Source organism: Babylonia areolata, chromosome 35, assembly GCF_041734735.1.
Source record: "Babylonia areolata isolate BAREFJ2019XMU chromosome 35, ASM4173473v1, whole genome shotgun sequence".
Taxonomy (NCBI): domain Eukaryota; kingdom Metazoa; phylum Mollusca; class Gastropoda; order Neogastropoda; family Buccinidae; genus Babylonia; species Babylonia areolata.
This window is the reverse complement of record NC_134910.1, coordinates 21,202,898-21,225,823: the sequence shown is the minus strand read 5'-3', so window position 1 is coordinate 21,225,823 and position 22,926 is coordinate 21,202,898. Positions and strand designations below refer to the sequence as shown.

The 22,926-nt window shown below is 40.1% G+C and overlaps 1 protein-coding gene across 1 annotated transcript in view; it reads left to right on the top strand.

The window, feature by feature from the left end:
• The window catches only part of LOC143278012 (cytochrome P450 1A5-like), a 43,209-nt gene that overhangs the window by 7,207 nt on the left and 13,076 nt on the right, over positions 1-22,926 (top strand). The window contains exon 4 of the mRNA XM_076583024.1: positions 20,066-20,251. Coding sequence (XP_076439139.1) covers positions 20,066-20,251 — 186 coding nt within the window. The remainder of the gene's footprint in view (positions 1-20,065; positions 20,252-22,926) is intronic.

The following is a 22,926-nucleotide window of genomic DNA, read 5'->3' as shown; positions in this document are numbered from 1 at the left end:
AGTTCTTTCATCACGCTCTTTTTCGAGGTTGTTTTTTATATTCGATATCTCTCGTAGGCGAAACTCCATTATTCTATAGTAATCATTTTTTTTTTTAAATGATGGTAACAGGATGAGGAGAGTAGCGCAGTCTTTTAAGCTGAAGAGGTCCGATGTGAATAAAGTCGAGAGATATTTTATCTAATGATGGACGTTTGATGACACCTTCAAGCGAGAATTCTATAGAGGGATCGGGTTGATCAGATGGGTCAACCACTGGAATTTTGATGGTAATTCTCAAGAGTTTATTTTTAAGATTTCCAGGCCATTTTATCTGCAACCCTTTTAAAACTTCTACAAAATCATCTGGCACCCCCACTAAGGAGTATATCTAAAACGACAGTTGACCCCTGAATAGGCGGCTCAAAATCAAACTCTTTAATTAACCGCAGTGTGCCAGTCTTTTTACCTCTCATACCAATAACATATCCAAAGTCGTCGCTGTTAACGACGATTAGATCTTTACGCGTATGATAGGAAGCCAACAGTTTACCACTATTTTGTATTTTTTGTAGAGCGTGATTTCTTCCAATACTAACATAGGGTTGTTTTATTTCAAAATCTAAATCCCAGTTATCCACCGGATAAGGTACCCATGTATCATCGTCGGAAAGAACAAGATGATGTGGTTTGTTCACAACAACACCGTCAACGTTCACGTCTGCAAGTTCGCTGAATTTGTTGACACCACCACCATTACTCGTTATTTCTTTTCTTTTGTACGTTCCTTCAGAAAGTTGGAAGGCGTACAACTGATTTTCTTTTCCCGACACATCAAATCCGTCTGTATCTCCGAGATCAACCAAACCGAGCGTAGTGCAGGGTTTGATATTATGTGTTCCTGGCCCTCCGGGATCAACCATTTTCTAATATTTATAGTATATTCTAAATATTCAAATTGGCGCAACGTAGTCTTCTTAAGGAAATATTTTGAGGAAGACGCAGCTGCATCCACAAACTCATTGTTTCCTGTTTTGTGGTAATACCTTCAAGCGAGAATTCTATATGACTACCCTGCGGTATAACATCATAGGGCATAGCATCATCTTGTTTTTCAATGGTGATTCTCAGGGGTTGATTTGCAAGATTTTTGGGCCATTTAATGTAAAACCCTTGAAAAACTTTTACAAAATCATCAGGCTCTTCACCGAGAATTACATCAAAAATAATACGGAAACGGAAGCCCCACAAACTAGTTAGATCATGAAAATCTATTCCTAATTCAGATTTATCCTTCGAGCGTTTCTTAAGCACATAACACCTCCCCTGGTAGTTTAGTAAATGTACATCCAACGCTCTTAAATCAGCGAACATCCAACCACTGTTTTTTATTCTATAATTATTTTCTTCTTCTTTGGTAATGTAAGGTGATTCAATTTTAAAATCTACCATCCCCTTGTCGAGGGGTTTTAGCTGCCATGTACCGTTTAAACGAACAAGTTGATAGGGCTCATCATTGACAACATCATCCTCACTCACGATATCACCAATTTTTACTTCTTTTCTTTTGTACGTTCCTTCAGAAAGCTGGAATGCGTACAACTTATTTTCTTTTCCCGGCACATCAAATCCCTCTGTATCTCCGAGATCAACCAAACCGAGCGTAGTGCAGGGTTCAACCATATCTTATATGTAATGTAATATTTAAATAATCAATAGAAACGGGATTATGATTTTCATCTACTATAGAAAGTGTTAAACGTGGTAAATCTCCGTGAGAAAGTCTTTTGTACTGGGGTGATGTCAACGTGGTTGTTCGACCACCCCCGCATCTTTCATTTTCTACTGAGATTGATTGTAACAACGTAGAAGGCAATCCGTTATAGAAATTATCGGTGGTATTAATTTGAGAGAGGTGAATGTAAAGTGCTTTATGTATCGCGAGCCGCGGATGCCTGTTTCCTATCACCATTATTCCCGGCGCGATGAGTTTTTGGGGGAACCCCAGAGTATGTGCAAGACGCTCAGAAAGTTCAATCGATTTGGTGCTCTTTATTCTCAGATAGCCACTCGGAGCGTGCAAGTCTAACTCTGCACCGTGGGGGGTGAACACTTCTTTATTCAATTCACACACATTATAATAACCATCTGGGATTATTATCTTACGATCGGTAGTAGTAAAGAAATTGTTTCCGAGCTCATCACTGATATTTTTCCAGTTGGGATAATAAGTTATTTCACGCAGCGCGATTTCTAGTCTTCCACTTTGATTAGATATGCACCGCGGTAATTCGTCTTTTTGAATATCGGTTGTTATTATATACATAGCTATGAATAAGAAAATTTACAGCTTCAATAAGGACGCGTCCTATACAACCGGGTATAAAGAAAAAAGAATAAGTTGTACGCGAGTGATCTACGTGAACAGCGAATATTCTTTTACCGCCAAGTTTCCCGATGTTTTTCAGTCTTATGCGAACCCCACTATGACTGGGGAGATGAATGCAGCCTGGCTTGCGTGGAGAAACAACCCGATAGTGTGGTGGCAGAATCAAATCAATTTTGTGGTATGGTGCGCGACCGCCGGGTGTGGAGTAACGGAAGAACATTTTCAAGCTTCTGATCCGCTTATTCGAGCCGTGTATAGGTTTCATTTTTACTATCAGATTCGGAGGTTATTGGACGAGTTAAAAATCCCGCTACCCACCGACCAAGCATTTAACATGTATAATAATCCGTTTGATAAAACAGTTTATCAGCGTTTGTGTGCCGAATTTGGGCAGAGGGATTGGAGACAGAAAATAGAAAAGCATGGCTTTGGTTTGGGAGAATTTATTCAGGCTGAGGCCCCCGGTGGGGCTGCACGACAGGCAATGAGAAACAGAGGAGAGGGACCTGTGTTCTTTAGCCCCCACGATAAAATCAGACATACGGTGGACATCACCCGGGCTTGGACAACATTTATTCCTGATAAGGGGTTGGGTTTTACACATGCGGGGATAGTTCGTCTCAACGATAGCATTCGCACTTATGTGTGGGCTCTAATAGGGTCACAAGCGCAAACGCGCACAAGTATAACAACAAAAGGAACTGGATTTGATGCGCAAAAACAATTTTTAGCCAATGTTGAAGATGCGATTAATGCCCCCGAAAACCTACAAACGGCGATAAAAAAATACCAGGACGTTCTCCAGTACGCGAGATCCGAAGTAAACTTTGCATTTGGTGTTGGCCTTTATATGGCCCCATCTGATATGGCATTGAGGGTTGGTACACACATTAATTATAATAATAAAATTGTCATTGCGACAGAAGAACAGAATATTGGTGTTAATGATGGATTAAACGAACTACCACACATTGTACCACCTACCCAAAGTGTTCCACCCCAACATACCCAGAGTGTTCCACCTACCCAAAGTGTTCCTGCATACTATTTTGTTGCCCCATCAGGAAAAGCTCTTCAATGGTCTAGAGGTCACTGGGCTCTTGTGCCACCTTCTGATGCAGACTTGGCAATGCTTGATGCGAGTAATACGGTGCTCGATTATAAATCACACAAGCCTTTGACAACACCGAGGACAGGAGCGGGTGAAACGAGAGTTTTGTTAGGCATTCGTGGGTGGTTCACTCTTACCTATAGAAATAAAAAATTAATACAAACATCTCGACCAGGATTTGCAATAGCTACCGGTGCTGGTAATAGACCCTTTCTGTATGGTGCAGGTTCTTCGGATAACAAATTTAAACTCAAACCAGCGAAAGTATCGTACGAAGAAGAGCGAACAACTCACAAAGACTATAAAGTCGCTCTTACTTTAGGATTGATAGGTGGTATTTACTTTCTCTTCTTTAAATAATCAAACAGGAGGAGGCCAGCACCGAGCACGAGTGCCCACAGGTTGTTGGCTAACCACCCAACCGCTTTACCCAACGTGCTTAATAACCACGAAACAATAGCCCCAATGACTCCTGGGAGGGCATCAATCGCCTTTAAACCTAATTTTTTAAGTAATTCTCCCAAATCTTTAAGTCTTTTTCTTATCCAGTTGTCATCTTTTTTACCCGGCGCCCGTGGAGTGCCCCCTCCACCCGTGACGGCCAAAACGATAGTGCTGATAATCATACCAAAGGCAGTAAGAATGGAAACGATAGTAATGCCTTGTTCTCTAAAAAGCGTTCGAATACGTTCCGCTAGTGTTGTGTCCTCCTCAAGAATTCTGTGTATCGTTTCACGCATTCTGCTGATTTGAGATCGCAGCGCTTCTTTGTGTGTTGATATCGCTTCTAGCCGTGCAGCACGCTCGATGTTTAGATCGTCTAATTGTAAACGCAAGGGTTTGATTTCGCTTTCATCTTTATCAGCTAGTTCCGCAGACTGAATTCTTATTTTTAAAGTTGATATTTCTTCATCCAAGTGAGAGAGTTTTGAGAGGTTGTCAGAAAGATTACCGCGCTGTCTTTGCATGGCTTTGTCTAAACCTTCGAGTTCACGAATATAACCACCCAGTTCATCGGTGAGGGGAGGATCATCTATAGTTTTAAGTACTTCATCGATTGTATTTGGTGAGAAATCATCCATCTCAATTTCTTCACCCAGTTTGGCTTCAACCTTTTGGAGAGCCGCGACCGTTTGGGGTTTTAAGTTTTTCCTCCTCCAGTCTACAAAACCAAGTTCCTCGCGAATAATATTTGCTCCACCAGGTTTTCCCGCTAGTGTTGAAAGTGCTAGGGGTTGTTTCGTGCGGACGTTAATGATATTAAAATCTGGATTATTTTTTAATCGTAGTGTACCTCTACTATCAAGTTCAAAATTGGTATAATTTCGCCCAACATCAGGCTCTTGTCCAAATGCATCATAGTAATCATCAACCGCGCTCTTTAATAATTCTGTTTGCAAGGAACCAGATTCTATTATTGACTCACCACCTTCTGCGAACCCTTCCGCCATCTCACCACCTTCCGCCATATTAAACTTATAATATAAAGTTATATCATTATATCTATATAAAACCAAAAAAATGAGTGGAAGAAAGCTTAATCCAATGAGAAGTTTGCGGGAGCCGCGGGGGATAAAGGGCGTGCGGCAGACTGTCGTGATTACTAACAATCCGTCAACTATCGATCAGAATCAACAACTTCTTGTACGCTTTCCTAATTTAGGTGTTGATGATGTGATCGTTCCGGGGAGTGTTCGGCTAGCATTCAAAATTTCTTTGACTTCTACCACAGATGTGAACAGAACACTCGTTGATAATATTGGTAGAGCCATAGTACGTAAAACAACCATTCGCATTTCCGGTAATGAAATCATGAGCGTTGAAGATAGTGATGTATTTTATACTTATGGAGATCTTTGGCGAACTCGACAAGAACGAAGAAACGCCGTTTATCAAGGTATTGACTTAACTACACACCGTAATGTGACACGATTGCGTATTAACGCGGATAATGGAGATGACACTATCGCTAGAGATGCCGCCATTGCGGAGGCTTATGGTAATCGATTTTGTATTCCGCTTGATTTCGAATTGCTAGAATCTCATGCACCATTTTATCAGAGTGCTCTCGGCGATCGCCTGGAGTATGAACTTACCTTTAACGCTTATAGCAAGGTTATCCGCAGCACAGACCCGGATGCATCCTATACGATAGAAGGGATTAGTCTCGAGTTTGAGAAAGTCACACAACCCGAACTTGCGAGACAGATAGCCGGTTATTATTCAGGTAGGCTCGCTATTTTATTTGATAGAATACTACGACATCGTAAAATTCCTCTGGACAAATCTGACACACTCTGGAATATTAATCTCAACGTGCCGGCAAAAAGTATGAAGGGTGTACTGCTGTTGTTTGATGAGTATTACAATCCTAAGATCGATAAGGTTGAAGTGACGATCGAAGGTGTGCCCAATCAACTGTTTAGTCAAGGTATGCGTTCCTATCAACAATGGGATGAAATCAGAAAGTTTTTCGGAACGCAAAAACGCGACCCCGAAGTAGACAAAGTGGTAAAAGATTTAGAACTAGCGGATGTCACAATCGGTGAATATTTCACGAATAATTATGCTCTTTGGTTGGATATGCGCACCACAGATGATAATTCTCTTCACGGGAGTGGACGTCGTATCGAAAATGCGTCTGAAGGCATTACGATTCAGATTCAGAAAAAAGCTGAAACGGCAGAACCGCTAAATGCGTATGTATTTGTAATTATGGATGGACAATTAAATATAGAAGATGGAAGATTTGTCGAGGCTGTTTACTAAAGAAGCACATTCCGCAATTATTTGCGGGCAAACTGGGTGTGGTAAGACCGAATTTATTTTAGATTTATTACAAACGACATATCGTGGTGTGTTCGAGAATATTGTAATTCTATGCCCTACTCTCGAATATAATAAAGCCTATCGATCCCGAGTGTGGGTAAGAAAGGACCGCGGGGTATACACCGTTAATCCCGGTGATAAACTTCACGAATGGCTTGGGCTGTTTTTTGAAATATTTGCCGGGGAGCCAACGTTGTACATCATCGATGACTGTAGTGACTTAAAGGCTCTTACTCAAAAGAAGCAAATGTTGAGTAAACTCGCATTTTCTGGAAGACACGCGAAACAGTCTGTGTGGGTGTTGACTCAGAAATACAACTCGGTTCTTACTGACCTTCGCGAACAAACAAAATGGGTGGCTTTATTTCACTGTAAGGATAGGGACTCGTTTGATGAGTGTTTAAGAGAAAACGATGTCATTCCAACACAAAATGAACGTAAAGAGGTTAGGAAATCATTGGCAAATACCAAACACTCCAAGTTGATATTAAAAACTGATCAACCAGTTGCATATAAAATTTGCTAGTAATAATCAACAGCTGTTTAACAATGCTTAACAGTTCCTTAGCACTGGTTAGCAATTTCTTAACACTGGTTAGCAATTTCTTAACACTTTTAGTCGTTGGATTTGTAGTTTTTTATTATTTTAAACTTAAAAGGAGATATATAGAATATAAGAAGAAGATGGACCAATTACTATCCGAGGATCCCAAACGCGACAGGCTTATGGCGGTGGTCTCAGCCGGTGGAGCAAAAGAATATTTAGGGAAAGAGTTTAGTGTTGATAAAATCGAAGCGATGAAAGATCCGGATATAGACAAGCTTTATACGAGATACGAAGCGAGTTTAGGATCGATGATTACAAAATCACTCGGTAATACAATTATACAACTGTATACCAGAGCAGTTTGTATGTATCTCCCAATTGATGACCAAACAAAATTAAATAGTGATCTCGAGCAAGATCCATTCCTGGGACATGCGCTTAACAGTTTTACTTGCGAACTATATCACAGATTTGGCATGTTCTTAGCTCCGCTCACCACAGCTGTAACTACTGTTAAACATTGTCAATTTAATAAATATAATGGAGGAAGTAACGAAACCGAAGAATCAGAAGAAAGTTGAAGCGGGTCGAAAAGGTGCTGCTGCTAGAAAAGCAAAACATGAAGAACTTCTCGAAAAACTTCGAAAAGCGAAAGATGAACAACAACAAGAACCATCATCATCGAGGAGACCAGATCACGTTTTTATCAATCCCTTGTACATTGCTGCTGCGATGATAATAGGTTGTGGTGTTTACATATATTTTAATCGGTCGAAAAAACCACCACCACCACCTGTGGTAACAAAACCCAACCCATTTATCATGTATTGAACATTAATTTGTACACTATTTATAAACAACAATGGCAACGCCAAATATAAACGGTAAAGAAATTGCAAACACTGTATACCACGCGGTTGTGGTCAGCGCATTGGCCGCTGGTTACTCGAGATTGACAAAATTAATATTTACGAAAGCCCCGACACCTAGACTGGCTTTCAACCTCGAAGATATCGGGATGGTCACTTTGGATATAGCCCTCGCTATGGCTACGAAGGATATGTTGGAAAAACAAGGTATACTCCCACATGATATTTTGAAGTAATAATAATATCATCATTATAGTATGGCATCAGTAGCGTTACTCGTTGGTGGGGCAGTAGTAAACGCTTTAGCATTTACCGGAAGTAATTTTTTATTTAGTAAACTGGGGTCTTCAGACGCGTTAGAAGAACAGAAACGACACAACAAAGCGCAAGAACAACTTCAGGCAGCGACCGCAGAATGGCAGAAAGAGAGGATTCAACGTTTAGATTATATCAATGAAAAACTAAGACAACAACAACATGCTGTGAACACGTTTAAGGATGTGGATATGGCTATGCAAGAATATTATAAAGTGATGGGGGAGCCACTACCCCCTCTTTCTCAAAAACCCCAACTTTCAGATTTTTATACACCCTCAGAGGGACAAAAAGATCGAGAATACGTATTTATTATCATGACCATGGTCATTTTTGGCGTTGCGATTTCAAAATATTAAACATTTACTTTCTTAAATAAAATGGAAAAGATCTATTACAGCCCAAGCGGTTATTGGAAGGGTTATTCGGCGATTAAAAAACTCGCGAAAGCAGCCAAGGTGTCTGAGGATGAGGCTAGAAAATGGTTACAAAAACAAGCTATATGGCAAATTTATCTACCCCCTCCAAAGTATATTCCGAGAGCAAAATTTGATATTACTATCCCAAATGAGGTTCATCAGGCTGACCTTTTATTTTTACCCTATGACAGAATCAGGCGTAAGACGTATAAGTATGCGCTGACTGTCGTTGATGTTGCAAGTCGATATAAAGAAGCCGAACCCCTAACAACGAAAGACAGCGTCGAAGTGGCGGCCGCTTTTTTACGTATTTATGACCGTAGCCCTTTGAAGTTGCCCAAACTTCTTCAGGTAGATCCTGGCCGAGAGTTTATGGGTGCTGTGAACAAAATTTTTAAAAAAGTAAGGCGTGGAAAGACACACAGAAGCCAGGCTATTGTAGAAAGATTTAATCGTACGCTGGCAGAACGATTGTTTAGTCATCAATATGTGGCTGAAATGAAATCGCGGAATCGATCAACAGAATGGGTCACTAGATTACCGGCTGTTGTGGCTGCATTGAATAATGAGGTGACGAGACTTATTGGTAAGAAACCGTCGGTCGCAATAAAGGCCAAATCGGTAGAAGCCGAATCCTCTGCACCGACTAAAGATGATAAAGGAGAGTTACCGCCTGATGCGCAAGTTCGGTACTTGTATGAGCCCGGTGAGCTCGAGGGTGGAGCTCGCAAACGAGCAACGGATCCCGTTTGGTCTCTTAAAGTTTATAATATTAAGCGTATGATGCCCGGCGATCCTATTCTTTATTATTTACAAAATGGCCCATCCAGAGGGTTTGTACACGAAGAGCTTATGGTTGTTCCTCACAATACAGAAATACCATAGTGCCCGTAGGCGTAAGATGTAATACCATCATCTAGCCAATAGCGTTTGGAATCGTACGGTGAGAGTGATGTCTTCATTTGCTTGATCGTGTACATCTTGTGCTTATACGATCTGAACGTTCTCATACTATTAGTAAATTGAACAGATCGATCAATACACTCCTTATACATATCGGGTTCAATTTCATCCTTCACCACACATTTTTTTATGCCCTTGGCTTTCTTGATAACTGATCCATCATCCGCTACAACCGAATACATCTTTGAGCGCAAGCCGCAGAATTGTCGGATCGGTTTACATCCGAGCTCACTTTTCATGTATCCTGGCACTTTCTCTATCGATTTATCATACAATGGATGATCTTTTGGAAAATTACTGCGGTCATGTACATTATCATCCATACAAGCGATAAAATCCTCGCATTCTACGTGGAGAATGAATGAATCGGTATCAGTATATAACAACCTGCATCCATATTTTTTCTTGTAGTGGTTGTAATACAAATCATACATGAGATACTTTGATAGGTCGAGAATGGCCATCCCGATATAGATAGGTTTATTGAGCACAAGCTTATTTTTTTTGTAGTGAATCGCTAGAAGTTTCTCGTTGATGATCATATGATCGACATAAGCCGGTTTGTTTATTAGTTTGCGTGCCTTGTCCTCTTCATCTAACTTGAATAATTTGATATTCGTTCTCATTCTGATATTTTCCATAGTTTTACCAAATACCGAGTTGTTCATTAATTTATACAGATCTTTATCGGCATCGTTAGTAGCGGCTTGTCTCAGTTTGGTGTTCATCAATATATAGGGCGCCATCCAGGGACTTTGATTAAACTTTAACACTTTTGTGATTTTAGTTACTTTCATGCCAAGTTGCGTGTATAGCTTGAGATTTCTATAGTGAACGACATAACCAACCTTATTCCATAGATTCGGAACTAATTTTCTCGTTTCCTTTCCACGCATCTCAAGTTTTTCACGAAGGCGTCGTTGATAGGGTGAGAGGTTTTCGAGTTTTATTTCTATTTTCTCAGGAGCTAGGGGATAATCGTTATGTTCGTCGTGTAATTCCTCAGGGTACTCGATATCACACTCCACAATATATCCCGTCTCATCATCGTCAGGGTGATTTAGAATCTTTTCGAGATTAGCATCGTTATCCCAGATAAATCCACCCGTGGGTAAAGCTTGTAACATCGCCCAACCATACAAGTTGTTCGCGTCGAGATACATGATATACGAATCCGTTTTTTCAGGTCTGTAATCTTTCATATACTTGTTATTAGCCTCCGCGTATCTTCTTACAGTCATACTGATTCCACCGCGTATTCCCGCCTCTATCATGTTATATTGTTCGATATCCGTCAACAGTTCGAGTTCTATTCCCGTACTCTTGAGTAAAGCATCCCAAGACATTCCGGGAAGCGTGTAATAATGAACAGGATCGAGATTATGAGTTCGCAAACACGTATTTCTAAAATTCTGGAACACATCGGCAAGTAACAACACATCAGTGACTAAGTACAGATCGTTATAATCACCTAGATTCTTACATTTAAACTTCTTCCACACATTCTTGGCATGCTCGTGGTCACTTTCTGATATATCCGTGTTGTTAAGTTTACTAAAGAAATGACTTTTCTTTGGTAGTTTCGTATCTTCGTATTTACTCCAATCGGTAATATATTCGTACGGAAAGACTCCTTTTCTCGTAACGAGCTTGAACTCCTCCTCATCTGTGAAATGTTTGCGCGTTAAAAACTTCTTATCATCCGGAAGGTTCTTCGCAAGCTGGTCGAGACTCGAACTCAAGAATGCGAAACTATCTAAAAACTTCAACCTTCCCCAACTGAATGTGATGTACTTCTCTTTATTATTCGCGATACACGTAATTCTACCACCACCTTTGTTCGCGAGCTCCGAAATGATCGCGTGAGAGTCGTAACCTTTGAGGTTGTGAAATAATATCGACAACACAAATTCGTCGGGTTTTATTCTCAATTTAAGATTACACGATGCATGCGCGGCACCTCTATAGTTCCCTGTGATATGGTCATGATCTCTTACTTTATCATTTGCGGGTAGTTCCCCTCTACATATCCAACAAACTCGTTCGTTTTCAAACGATTCGTTATCTTTTTTGGTCATCTTTATTGGAACTGGTTTTTTCAATTCCTTGACAGTATGATAATATATTCTTTGAAGTTTTTCGAGAAAATGACTGACCGCATTCTCACCACGAAATAGCTGCGGTTTGTATGCCCTTCCATCAGACCTAACATGCACAAACCCGTATGACGAGATGATGTGTTCGCTTTCTTTGATGGTCTTATTCGAATGGGAATCGTCTTTTATTTCTTTACAAATCGCCTCAAAATCAGCATATATCACATCACTAACTTGCATTTGTTTTTGAAAATTGGTAAATTTGATCATTTTTGTCTTCTCCGATGGCATCTCAACGCGAGAATAGTTCTTGTGGTTGATCTGCGCGCATCGCTTAATATGTTCTTCTAAAAGTTCTGATGATGTTGTACCTGTCAAGCAATACTCACAAAAGTACATGGCTGCTTTGTGTTTGTTTGTATTACTCAGTAGTCTGTTAAAATTCTTAATATAAGTATAATGTTGTCCACCATTTTCATTTTCTATAATAAGAAGTTTAATACGCTCCATGTTGGTGGGTTGTTTTGATATTCTTGCGCGTTCAATCGTTTTATTTTTTAAATAGTATACATTAATAGCAATATTATTTTGAGTCTCGATCCTTGTAATTTGTTTTATTGGTGTAGGAAAGTCAATATTTTCAAAATTAAACCCATCATCAGAAGGATAGGAATAAGTTAAATTAGAATTCGCTTTTGCTGGAAACTTGTGTGCACGTAAACAATGTCTTATACATTGATCATCTTTATTTTTAATATTAATCACAGCTCTTTTATTTTTTAACCACTGTGGTGATTCAATAAAGGATCCAGGAGATGTAATAGAAACTCTATTCACCCATAAACTAAAGATTCTTTTAATGAACCATCCTGAACCTTCATTTGTAAAATTTTCTATTTTTAACAAAATCTGTTTTATTTGTTTTTCAATATCTTGATCATCAACAACATCAATAATACTTTGATATTCCGATCGAAATACAGCTACAGTAGTATCATTATTTTTAATTTGACCAAACTCCACCGTTAAAACAATATTTTGTTTGGTCAGTGGAATAGCTCTTTGGTTAATAGTGTCCACTTTACTCATCATAAACGAAAGCGGATCTATTTCATTTGGAAGAGCCGCAAGTTTATAATTTTTAATAATACTACCAAACTCCTCCGTGGATTCAGCTTTATGTTGTAGTTGACGTATATTTTTAATAAGTTCATCTTTTTTCATTCTACTAAAACCACGAATTTTGAGCTTTCGTGCAATATCTTTAAGCGTAGCATTGGTCTCCCCCTCCAAAGCATCAAACCCCAGTGCTTTAATCAACTCAGTTTTATTCATAGATTCATGATTAGGAATCTCTTTTCTTGAAGCGAGATCACGGTAATATTTTTCAGAATATCGTTGCACCATTTTTCTCTCTATATATACTATTATATTTTTTTCTCTAATAGGATTTTTTTTTTACAAGTTGATCAATCTCTGAATCCAATGATTACTCCACCAAAGGGTGGAATATACCCTCTTGAATAAGTTTCAAAAGGGTCAATTTCATCATCGTCTCATCATCATCAGAAATATAACCCTCAGAGTCGCTTGAATGTTCTCCACAATCGGGTATAGGATCAATCTTTTTCTCCATGGGAGGAGGCTTCTCTTTTTTATGCTTACATTTACAACAAATAACATACTTCGTACGTACATAAAGGTTGCATTTTATACAAAGTACTGGAAGTGACATTCCTTTTCTATGACATTTAATATGATCTTTACAGTAGAGCCCCATGCAAGCTCGACCGCATACTCTATTTGTTTTAACTTGGGGGTACTCACAAATGTTATGTGGAAAAGGCATTATTTTTTCTATATATACAATATAATCTTTTCTCTAATAGGGTGATCACAATCTTCGCGCGCGGGTGGGAAGATACGCGGAGGCAGGCTGTGCGCGGGACCACTCTCCCGTTCCCACTACACACGCCGTGCGGTCGCTTGCCAGCACACACACACGGGGAACGGGGTGACCGTTTCGCTCCCCATACACATAACTGGTTATAACTGGTTTTAACTAGATTTTTTTTTTTATGCTTCAGGGCGGTATTGCGCGGTTTTGGGCTGGGGTCGGTTGTATATAGAACCCCCATGACCGTTTCGCTCCCCTCCATACACATATCCAACCATCATATTTTTTTTTTTATCTTGTGATTTGGCTCTCCATACACATATAACTTGTTTTAACTATATATTTTTTTTTTATGCTTGAGGGTCATATTACTCCAATATACACAGGTTTTGGTTAAATTTTTTTTATGCTTGAGGGCCTTAACACAAGCTAATACGCCCAAAAAAGTTGTATATAGAACCCCCATCTCTTATACTACTTGTCACGTGATAAACAATCGTACAGATGTGTGTATAAAAAGTTCTGGTGAAGACTCACAGAGCGAGCGGCTTGTCAGAAGATTTCAGTTTCAGTTTCAGTAGCTCAAGGAGGCGTCACTGCGTCGGACAAAACCATATACGCTACACCACATCTGCCAAGCAGATGCCTGACCAGCAGCGTAACCCAACGCGCTTAGTCAGGCCTTGGAAAAAACAAAACAAAAAAAAAACAACAAAAAAACAAAAACAAAACAAAACAAAAAAACGGGGGAATAAATAATAGATAAGCTTGCATAAATAAATAAATAAATAAATAAATAATAATTATAACATAGAAAAAGGTAGTAGTAATAATATTAGTAATACTAATAAAATGATAATAATAAAACATAAATAAATAAATAAATAAGACAACAATGGTGATAAATAAGCAAATAAATGTAAAAAATGAAGACACACATTCACACATACACCCACACATGCATAACAGAAATGCACCAGACATACAGTTTCACATATATGAAAGCACAGTGAAATACATATAAACGTACATGAGCTCCAACACACACACACACACACGCATTACCGTGCACCTCCTCTACCCCCCTCCTCCACACACTCATTTCTAGTCTAAGTATCGCAGCTTCCACGGCACACACACACACACAAACACAAACACACACTCACAGAGATGAACACTTACTTGTACAAGCACATATGAAAGCACAGTGAAATACATATAAACGTACATGAGCTCCAACACACACACACACACACACACACATTACCTTGCACCTCCTCTACCCCCTCCTCCACACACTTATTTCTAGTCTAAGTATCGCAGCTTCCACGGCACACACACACACACACAAACACAAACACACACTCACAGAGATGAACACTTACTTGTACAAGCACACACACATACGCCCATATCTCCCACCCCCAACTCCACACACGTACATACAAAGATATATATATATATATATATATATATATATATATATATATATATACACGTTCCAATATCCTGTTGCTCCCACAGTGTAGGCATGCATACACTCACATACCTCATCCTCTACCCCACCTCCCCCTGCACTCCCACCTCCCCTCACACACACACACACACACACACACACACACACACACACACACACACACACACACGTACACATATCTCTCCTGACACTTGTGTACAGTTTCACTCTCGCGCATTCACAAACGCACTCAAAAGCACACATACACACAAACACACACAGCCGCCACTGACTGGCCGCAAGAGGGATGGGAAAAGATCTCTGATGCCAAGAATGTGGCGTCTAGTGTGTTGCTCGGTCTATTGTGTTTGGAAAGGCCCACAGAGACTCTGTTCCGTTTTGAAGAAATTTGCGCAATGTTGTTTTGGAAATGATGCCGATATTTGTTTGATTTGCAAAGCATCGTGCTCTACCTTTCATGTTAGATTTGCGGCCGCTCCCTCTCTCTGCTTCTATTTCTTTGAGGCGATCGATGGTGTGATGGCCTTGTACCTGTTCTTTTTGGTATTCTTTGACTTTTCTGAGGATTTCCGATTTTCCTAGATGTAGGCCGCTCGTTGGTGTTGCGTTACCAGCAAGTCTGTCAGCTCGCTCATTTCCCTTAACACCTGCATGTCCCGGGCAGTATGACCATGTGAGTTTTTTAATCTGAACGTTGCGCATTGCGTTATGCCACTCTGGGCTTCCCATTCCGTTTTCAATTTTCTGTATGAGGTTCATTGAGTCGGTTAGAATCATGGCATGTTGGTTTCCGGGCGTATGGAAGGACGATAGCCACTGGAGGGCATGTGTCACAGCTTCAACTTCCATCGTTAGGCTGGAGGTTGTGACTTTGTAGGCAGCATTCTCTTCCCAAATTGTTTTTCCATTTTGTTTCGCAGTGAATCCCCAGCCAGACTGGTCTTTGGTGACTGAGCCATCTGTGTATATGATGATGTCCTCTTCTTTACTGTTTTCTTCTATAAGCAGCTTCACTTCCGCATCAGTTTTGCCCTCTGGCCATTCCCGACAATGTCTTCCTAGAGTGGGTGAAATGACTGTGTTGAATAGATGGTTGAGGTTTTCGGGGTTTTTCTCCCATTCTTTTGTTTCTTTCAGGTCTTGAAGTCGGCATACTAGCTGGATTGTGTCTTCTGCCTGCCCCATCCATGATCTTCCTCGTCCTAGACGGCTGCCTTTTGGTTCTTTGACTGCGTCATGCAGTGGGTTTTGAGGGTTTTCTAATGCTTTGAAGTAGGTCTTGACCTGTTCTAACTTGTTTCTGGCCTGCACTGAAGGAAGGTCAAGCAGGTATCGCATGGTTTCTGTGGGCGTGTCTTTTGTTGTTCCAAGGATCAGCCTCATAGCTTCATTTTGGACTCTTTCTAATTTTAGGAGGTTGCTTTGAGACGGTGTTGTTAGCCCAAGTCCGTAGTCGATCACACTGAGGACGAGTGATTGGTATAGCAGGAAGAGGTGGCGTTGTTCAATTCCTTTGGTTGCCATTGCTTTTAAGACTGAAAGGCCCTTTTTGCATTTGAGAACAGTGTTTTCCGTATGTTTTCTGAAGGTCAGCATCCTGTCGAAGTGTATTCCTAGGTAGCGTAGGCATTCAGTTTTCTCAATTTGAATCCCATCGAATGACACAGAAGGTGGTGATTTGCTCGCGGTTTTGTTGTTGAGGGTGCACAGCAACGTTTGGGCTTTCGCTGGATTGATGGAAGATCCTGTGTCTTTGCACCATTGAGCAATATTGTTTAGTTGTTTCTGGACGGCTTCAGTTCTTTCCTGAGCATTTTTCGAAGTTTTGAAGACCAGGCCGTCATCCGCAAGGGTAAGCACCCGAGCAATTCCATTGTTGTTTAAGTCTGCAAGGCCCTTCGTGTAGACATTGTAGAGGACAGGAGAGAGTGGAGACCCTTGTGGCAGTCCCATGGATAGTTTAGAAGGTGCAGACATCCAATCTCCGAGGCGTAGGACGACGGTTCTTTCCTGAAGCGCTGCTGCTATCCATCTTGTCAGTGTCAAACTTACTCCATACCTTAGTAGCAGCTCCATGAGGTGCGCAAACTGGACTTTATTGTAGGCATCTTCAAGGTCAATTGCTACTGCTAGTGTTTCTTCTTTTCTTTGAAATCCTTCATACACCTCATATGCAAAGGCAGCTGCATTTTCCTATGTGGACAAAGGCAGCTGCATTTTCCCATGTGTCAGAAGAAAGGTGGAGAAATAGGCCGAGGCGTGAGGTGACGGGACAGAGATTTGATAATGATGACTTAGTGTCATTTTTATGCTGCCAGAGCCTAAACTTAAAGCCATTTAGGCAGTAACTGACCTGCATGCTATTTAAAGAAGGATAATTATATACATGAACTAAATATAAGATTGCCTGGCAATGAAAATAAGAAAAATACAAAAGATCCGATACTGAAACATACATGTTAGTTCCTGTTAGTTCCTAAGTACACTGCATAAAACAAGTCACAATATGATACAAGATCACTTACGCTAGATTTGCCACAAATAATCCAAACAGGGGCACTGCATAAAAACCTGTACCCAAGACAAAAGTGGGCAGGGATAAGTAAACCAAAATATGATTATTAAAAACAATTACAAAGAGATTACGATGTTAATTACAGGAGCAAAAATATCCTGTATGTGCACAGCCCAGTGCAGTAAATAAAATGTCTTTGTGAAAAAAAAGGCATCGGAGCCTGAGTAAAGTGGATGAAATTTGACCCATTATATAAAACATTACGATAAGACTAAATGAACAGAGATTGAAGTGAGAGAAAAAGGGAAGAAGGAAAGAAGACAGAGGACCAGAGATATCTCCTCGCAGAATGTCCATAAAGACATTTTCCAGCCTGACAGCACCAGAAGATCCAGAAGACCGACCGGGTGTGAGATTCTACAGACCTGTGCGAAAAGGACATTCCAGACAACCCGATTCTAGGAGCCGGGCCAGCTACAGTCGGTAGGAGTGATTGTCGGGGCGGAAGTGTGTTGTGAGTGTGTGAATGGAAACCTGGCCAGGTAAGAGAGCAGATTATCCTGGGATTAGGATTATGATTTAGATGTTTTATGCCTTTGATATTCCATTTTGTGTGAAGATTTTGATTTGACTTGTGTGAATTGATAATTATTTCTGAGCAGTATATAAAGTGTATAAATGTATACTGTGTCCTCGGCTATGTAAAAGAGAAATGAATGCGCAGTGTAGTGATTATTTGACTCCATAGATACGTGCTTGATTGAGAATCGAACCTAACTTGTGAGCAAACCCTGACAGCAACAACAAATTCATTTAAACAAAACTAAATATACATTTTCCCCAACCTAGACATAGTTCTGCTTTTGAAGGCTTGCACGCTGAGAAGTTTGTCCACTCCTATTATTCAACGCTTTTTCAACAGTTGAAATGCCAGGGGTGCCTGAGGGTAATTACGAACGGGCATGTCTAATTGCGAACGATGGGTATGGGTAAAAGTGGACGAGTAAAACAGAAGCAGGTCTTGAACTCATGAACTCATTCGACATAACATGAATTAACATCACGCCAGACTGTTGTATCGTTAGTTTTGATCACCCATGCATACACACACACAAACACACATTTAACCCCCCCGCCTCCCAAACACACACACACACACACCACACATGAACACACCCTTTTGAGACTGCTTTTTCATTTTTTACTTATATCATTGTTAATCAGTTAGTTAGTTAGTTAGTTAGTTATATATTTATGTATTTATTTATTTCATTTTATTTTATTAATTTTTTTGTATGCTTATAGTTGACTTCATCAAGTTTTTGCGCCTTATGCATTAGTAGTAGTAGTTCTTTTTTATGTATTTATTTATTTTATTTTTATTATTTTTTTCTCAAGGCCTGACTAAGCGCGTTGGGTTACGCTGCTGGTCAGGCAACTGCTTGGCAGATGTGGTGTAGCGTATATGGATTTGTCCGAACGCAGTGACGTCTCCTTGAGCTACTGGAACTGAAACTCAGTAACTGTGCAGCATTTTTCGCAAATAGACTCGCGTCAAAATATTTCATATGGTCAAATTGCAAACGACATTATTTGGGAGATTCGAGTCAAAACTGATGTTCTGATCTGTCACCAGCATGCTTTTTTAAATTCTCCCAGCTCTGGTAATGCACATCCAACATGTCCAATCAAATCAGCTAGTTTAAACTATGGCAAAGTCCATTTTAAGACCTTAAGAGCACGTTTGTGAACTTGGTCGGGAAGGGTGTGCGATGGGAAGAAAGAGCGCGGAAATTGCTGATGTTTGACTGGTTCTTGAAGATGGATATTCATAAATGTATCTTAACGAGGTCGAAGCAGACATTAAATTGTGAAATGTGTGTGGTGATAACACTTCGAAGTAGGGCGGTACAGGAACCGTTCGCAATAATTACACGCTGTTCGCAGTTAGGCCTACCTACCCTACCACTGGTATGTGATCAGAACACCAGTCTTTCATGACACTGCACAGAAATCCACTTTCAAAACTTTCAAAACGCCTTAATTAAGTAGTTAATCAAGCTTGAAAGATTTTGTTTTTCAGGACCATTAAAAAAAGTAATAAAATTTTTTTTTAAAGCTATCGACTTGATGAGATAAAGTCTTCTCCCCACCCCCCCACGCCCCATACCCCATCCCCCGAGAGGTTGACTGATTGACAATTTATTGACATTAGCTTCTTTTGCTGTTATGCCAAGGGGGTGTAAATTCTGATAATGAAATTAATTGAAAAACAACAACAACAACAACAACAAAACAAAAACAAAACAAAACAAACAAACAAAAACAAACAAACAAAACAAAAAAAGCAAAAACAAATAAAAAAACAAACACAAAAAAACAAAACAAACAAACAAACAAACAAACAAAAAAACCCAAAAAAACGTCGAAAAGAAAATAATGAACAGAAAAACATCCACACTGTGTCTGTGGTAGAAACACAAGAACATTGCGTTAAAAATAAAGAGAGAATCAAAACAATCAAGGGAAACAAAAATAGGTCCAGCAAACAACCTCAAAGGTTAGAACAAAGCTCTGCCCAGCCAGAGAGAGACAGAGACAGAGAGAGTGTTAACTGGTTACCTGACGGATGGACGCTGCTGTCTTCATCCCTTTTCAGATTCTACGGAGACGGTGTGGAGAAGATCCAGTCCATGATGCACATAGAGTTACGGCGCCTGACCGAGCGCGTGCTGGCCATGGACACTGTGACATCAGCGCGGACATTAAGCAAGGGTGGAGAGGGAGGAGGAGGAGGGGAGGAGAGGGAGGTGAACATGTCCGATCTGCTGTCCGACTCCTTGATGTGTGTGCTCGGGGTGCTGGTGAGTGATGTTGAGGATGAGAATCAGAGAGTGTGTACAGCCGACTTTCGTGGTGGACTTTTTGTCGCTCGCAGAGCCAGAAGTAGATCATAAAAAAAAGAAGAAAAAGAAAAGAAAAAAAAGAAGAAGAAATTATGACTGCATGCGCAGCCCACCACTGTAACTAGGTTCTGTGAGTGTACATTGCTTTTGTTCATACAACTTTTCGACAGAGTTTGAAAATGGATGAGTTCGGATTCGTAATGGCAGATACATGACAAGAAACTGGCTCAAAGAAAACATAGGAGACTAAAGTAAATAAAGGGTGTGATTATAAAAGCAAATATAGCTTCTAAACGTGCAAAAATAGTCACCGAAAATGTTCAAAACCCTTCCGTCAGAACAGCGATTTCCACGACGAAATTTTAGCCTTTCGGTGACCCGGAAAAAAAGGAAGTGGAGACGCGCATGCGCGCGGGGTTCTTGCTAAAAATAGTCAGGTAACCCCGACGAAAATTCGACGAAAGCGGGCCTGCACACCCTCCCTAACTATCACAGTGATGCCATATGCTCTCCTCTGCTACTGGTAACCATGTAACATGATCATAACCATCATAGTGATCATCGGCTACTGGTAAACATGTAACATGATCATAATCATCATACTGATCAACTACTACTAGTAAACATGTAACATGATCATAATCATCATACCGATCAACTACTACTGGTAAACATGTAACATGATCATAATCATAATACTGATCAACTACTACTGGTAACCATGTAACATGATCACAATCATCATACTGATCATCGGCTACTGGTAACCATGTAACATGATCATAATCATCATAGTGATCATCGGCTACTGTTAAATATGTAACATGATCATAATCATCATACTGATCACCTACTACCGGAAAACATGTAACATGATCATAATCATCATAGTGATCATCGGCTACTGGTAAATATGTAACATGATCACAATCATCATACTGATCATCGGCTACTGGTAACCATGTAAAATGATCATAATCATCATAGTGATCATCGGCTACTGGTAACCATGTAACATGATCATAATCATCATAGCGATCATCGGCTACTGTTAAATATGTAACATGATCATAATCATCATACTGATCACCTACTACCGGAAAACATGTAACATGATCATAATCATTATAGTGATTATCGGCTACTGGTTAACATGTAACATGATCATAATCATCATAGTGATCATCGGCTACTGGTAACCATGTAACATGATCGTAACCGTCATACTGATCATCGGCTACTGGTAACCATGTAACATGATCATAATCATTATAGTGATTATCGGCTACTGGTTAACATGTAACATGATCATAATCATCATACTGATCATCGGCTTCTGGTAACCATGTAACATGATCATAATCATCATACTGATCACCTACTACTGGTAAACATGTAACATGATCATAATCATACTGATCATCGGCTAATGGTAAGCATGTAACATGGTTATAATTATCATAGTGATCATCTGCTACGACTGGGAGGAACGTGGCAGAGTGGTCAAGACGCTTTTCTGCCGAGACAGTGTCTGTGAGGGTCTGGGCCCGAACCATGCTCTGGCCTCCCCCCCCCCCTACACCCCCCCTCCTCCCCACCATATTTGACTGGAAAATCAAACACAGCGTCTGGTCAATCGGTGCTAAGTGAATACTCCTTCTTCTTCTTCTTCTCATTGTTATAATCATGACGGGCGCAATAGTCGAGTGGTTAAAGCGTTGGATTTTCGATCTGAGGGTCCCGGGTTCAAATCTCGGTAGCAGCGCCTGGTGGGTAAAGGGTGGAGATTTTTTCCGATCTCCCAGGTCAACCTATGTGCAGACCTGTTAGTGCCTGAACCCCATTCGTGTGTGTACACACGCAGAAGATCAAATATGCACGTTAAAGATCATGTGAGCCATGTCACCGTTCGGTGGGTTATGGAAACAAGAACATACCTAGCATGCACACTCCCGAAAACGAAGTATGGCTGCCTAAATAGCGGGGTTAATGAACAAAAGAGCCATACGCATAAACATGTTATATGTCTGTATGAGTGTGTATGTGTGTGTGTAACTGGAACTTGATTGAATGACTCAGGAAATGAATGACGAGCGCCGAAATGACAGCTGTCAGTTGGCTCTACCAAGATAAGCAGCCCGTTGCGCAGATGCCTCCCGTATTTGTAAACACTTAGAGCTAGTCCCCGACTGAGGATAGACGCTCTATAAGTATCCACATCATCATCATCATCATCATCATTATACTGCTACTACTATCATTATTTTCATTATCATCATCATCATCATCATTCTTCTTAACATTATTCTTACTACCTCTACTACTATTACTGCTACCACCACCATCACTACCACCACCACCACCACCACCATTATCACTGCTACTACTTCTGCTGCAACTACTAATACTACTATCATCATTATCACTACTACTACTACTACGACTACTTCTGCTACTACTACTGTCATTGTTATTATTAATATCATCGTTATTATTGCTATCATCATCATCATAATCATCTTCATTATCATTCTTACAATACTATTATTATTATTATTATTATTATTATTATTATTATTATTATCATTATTATTATTATAACTATCATCATCAT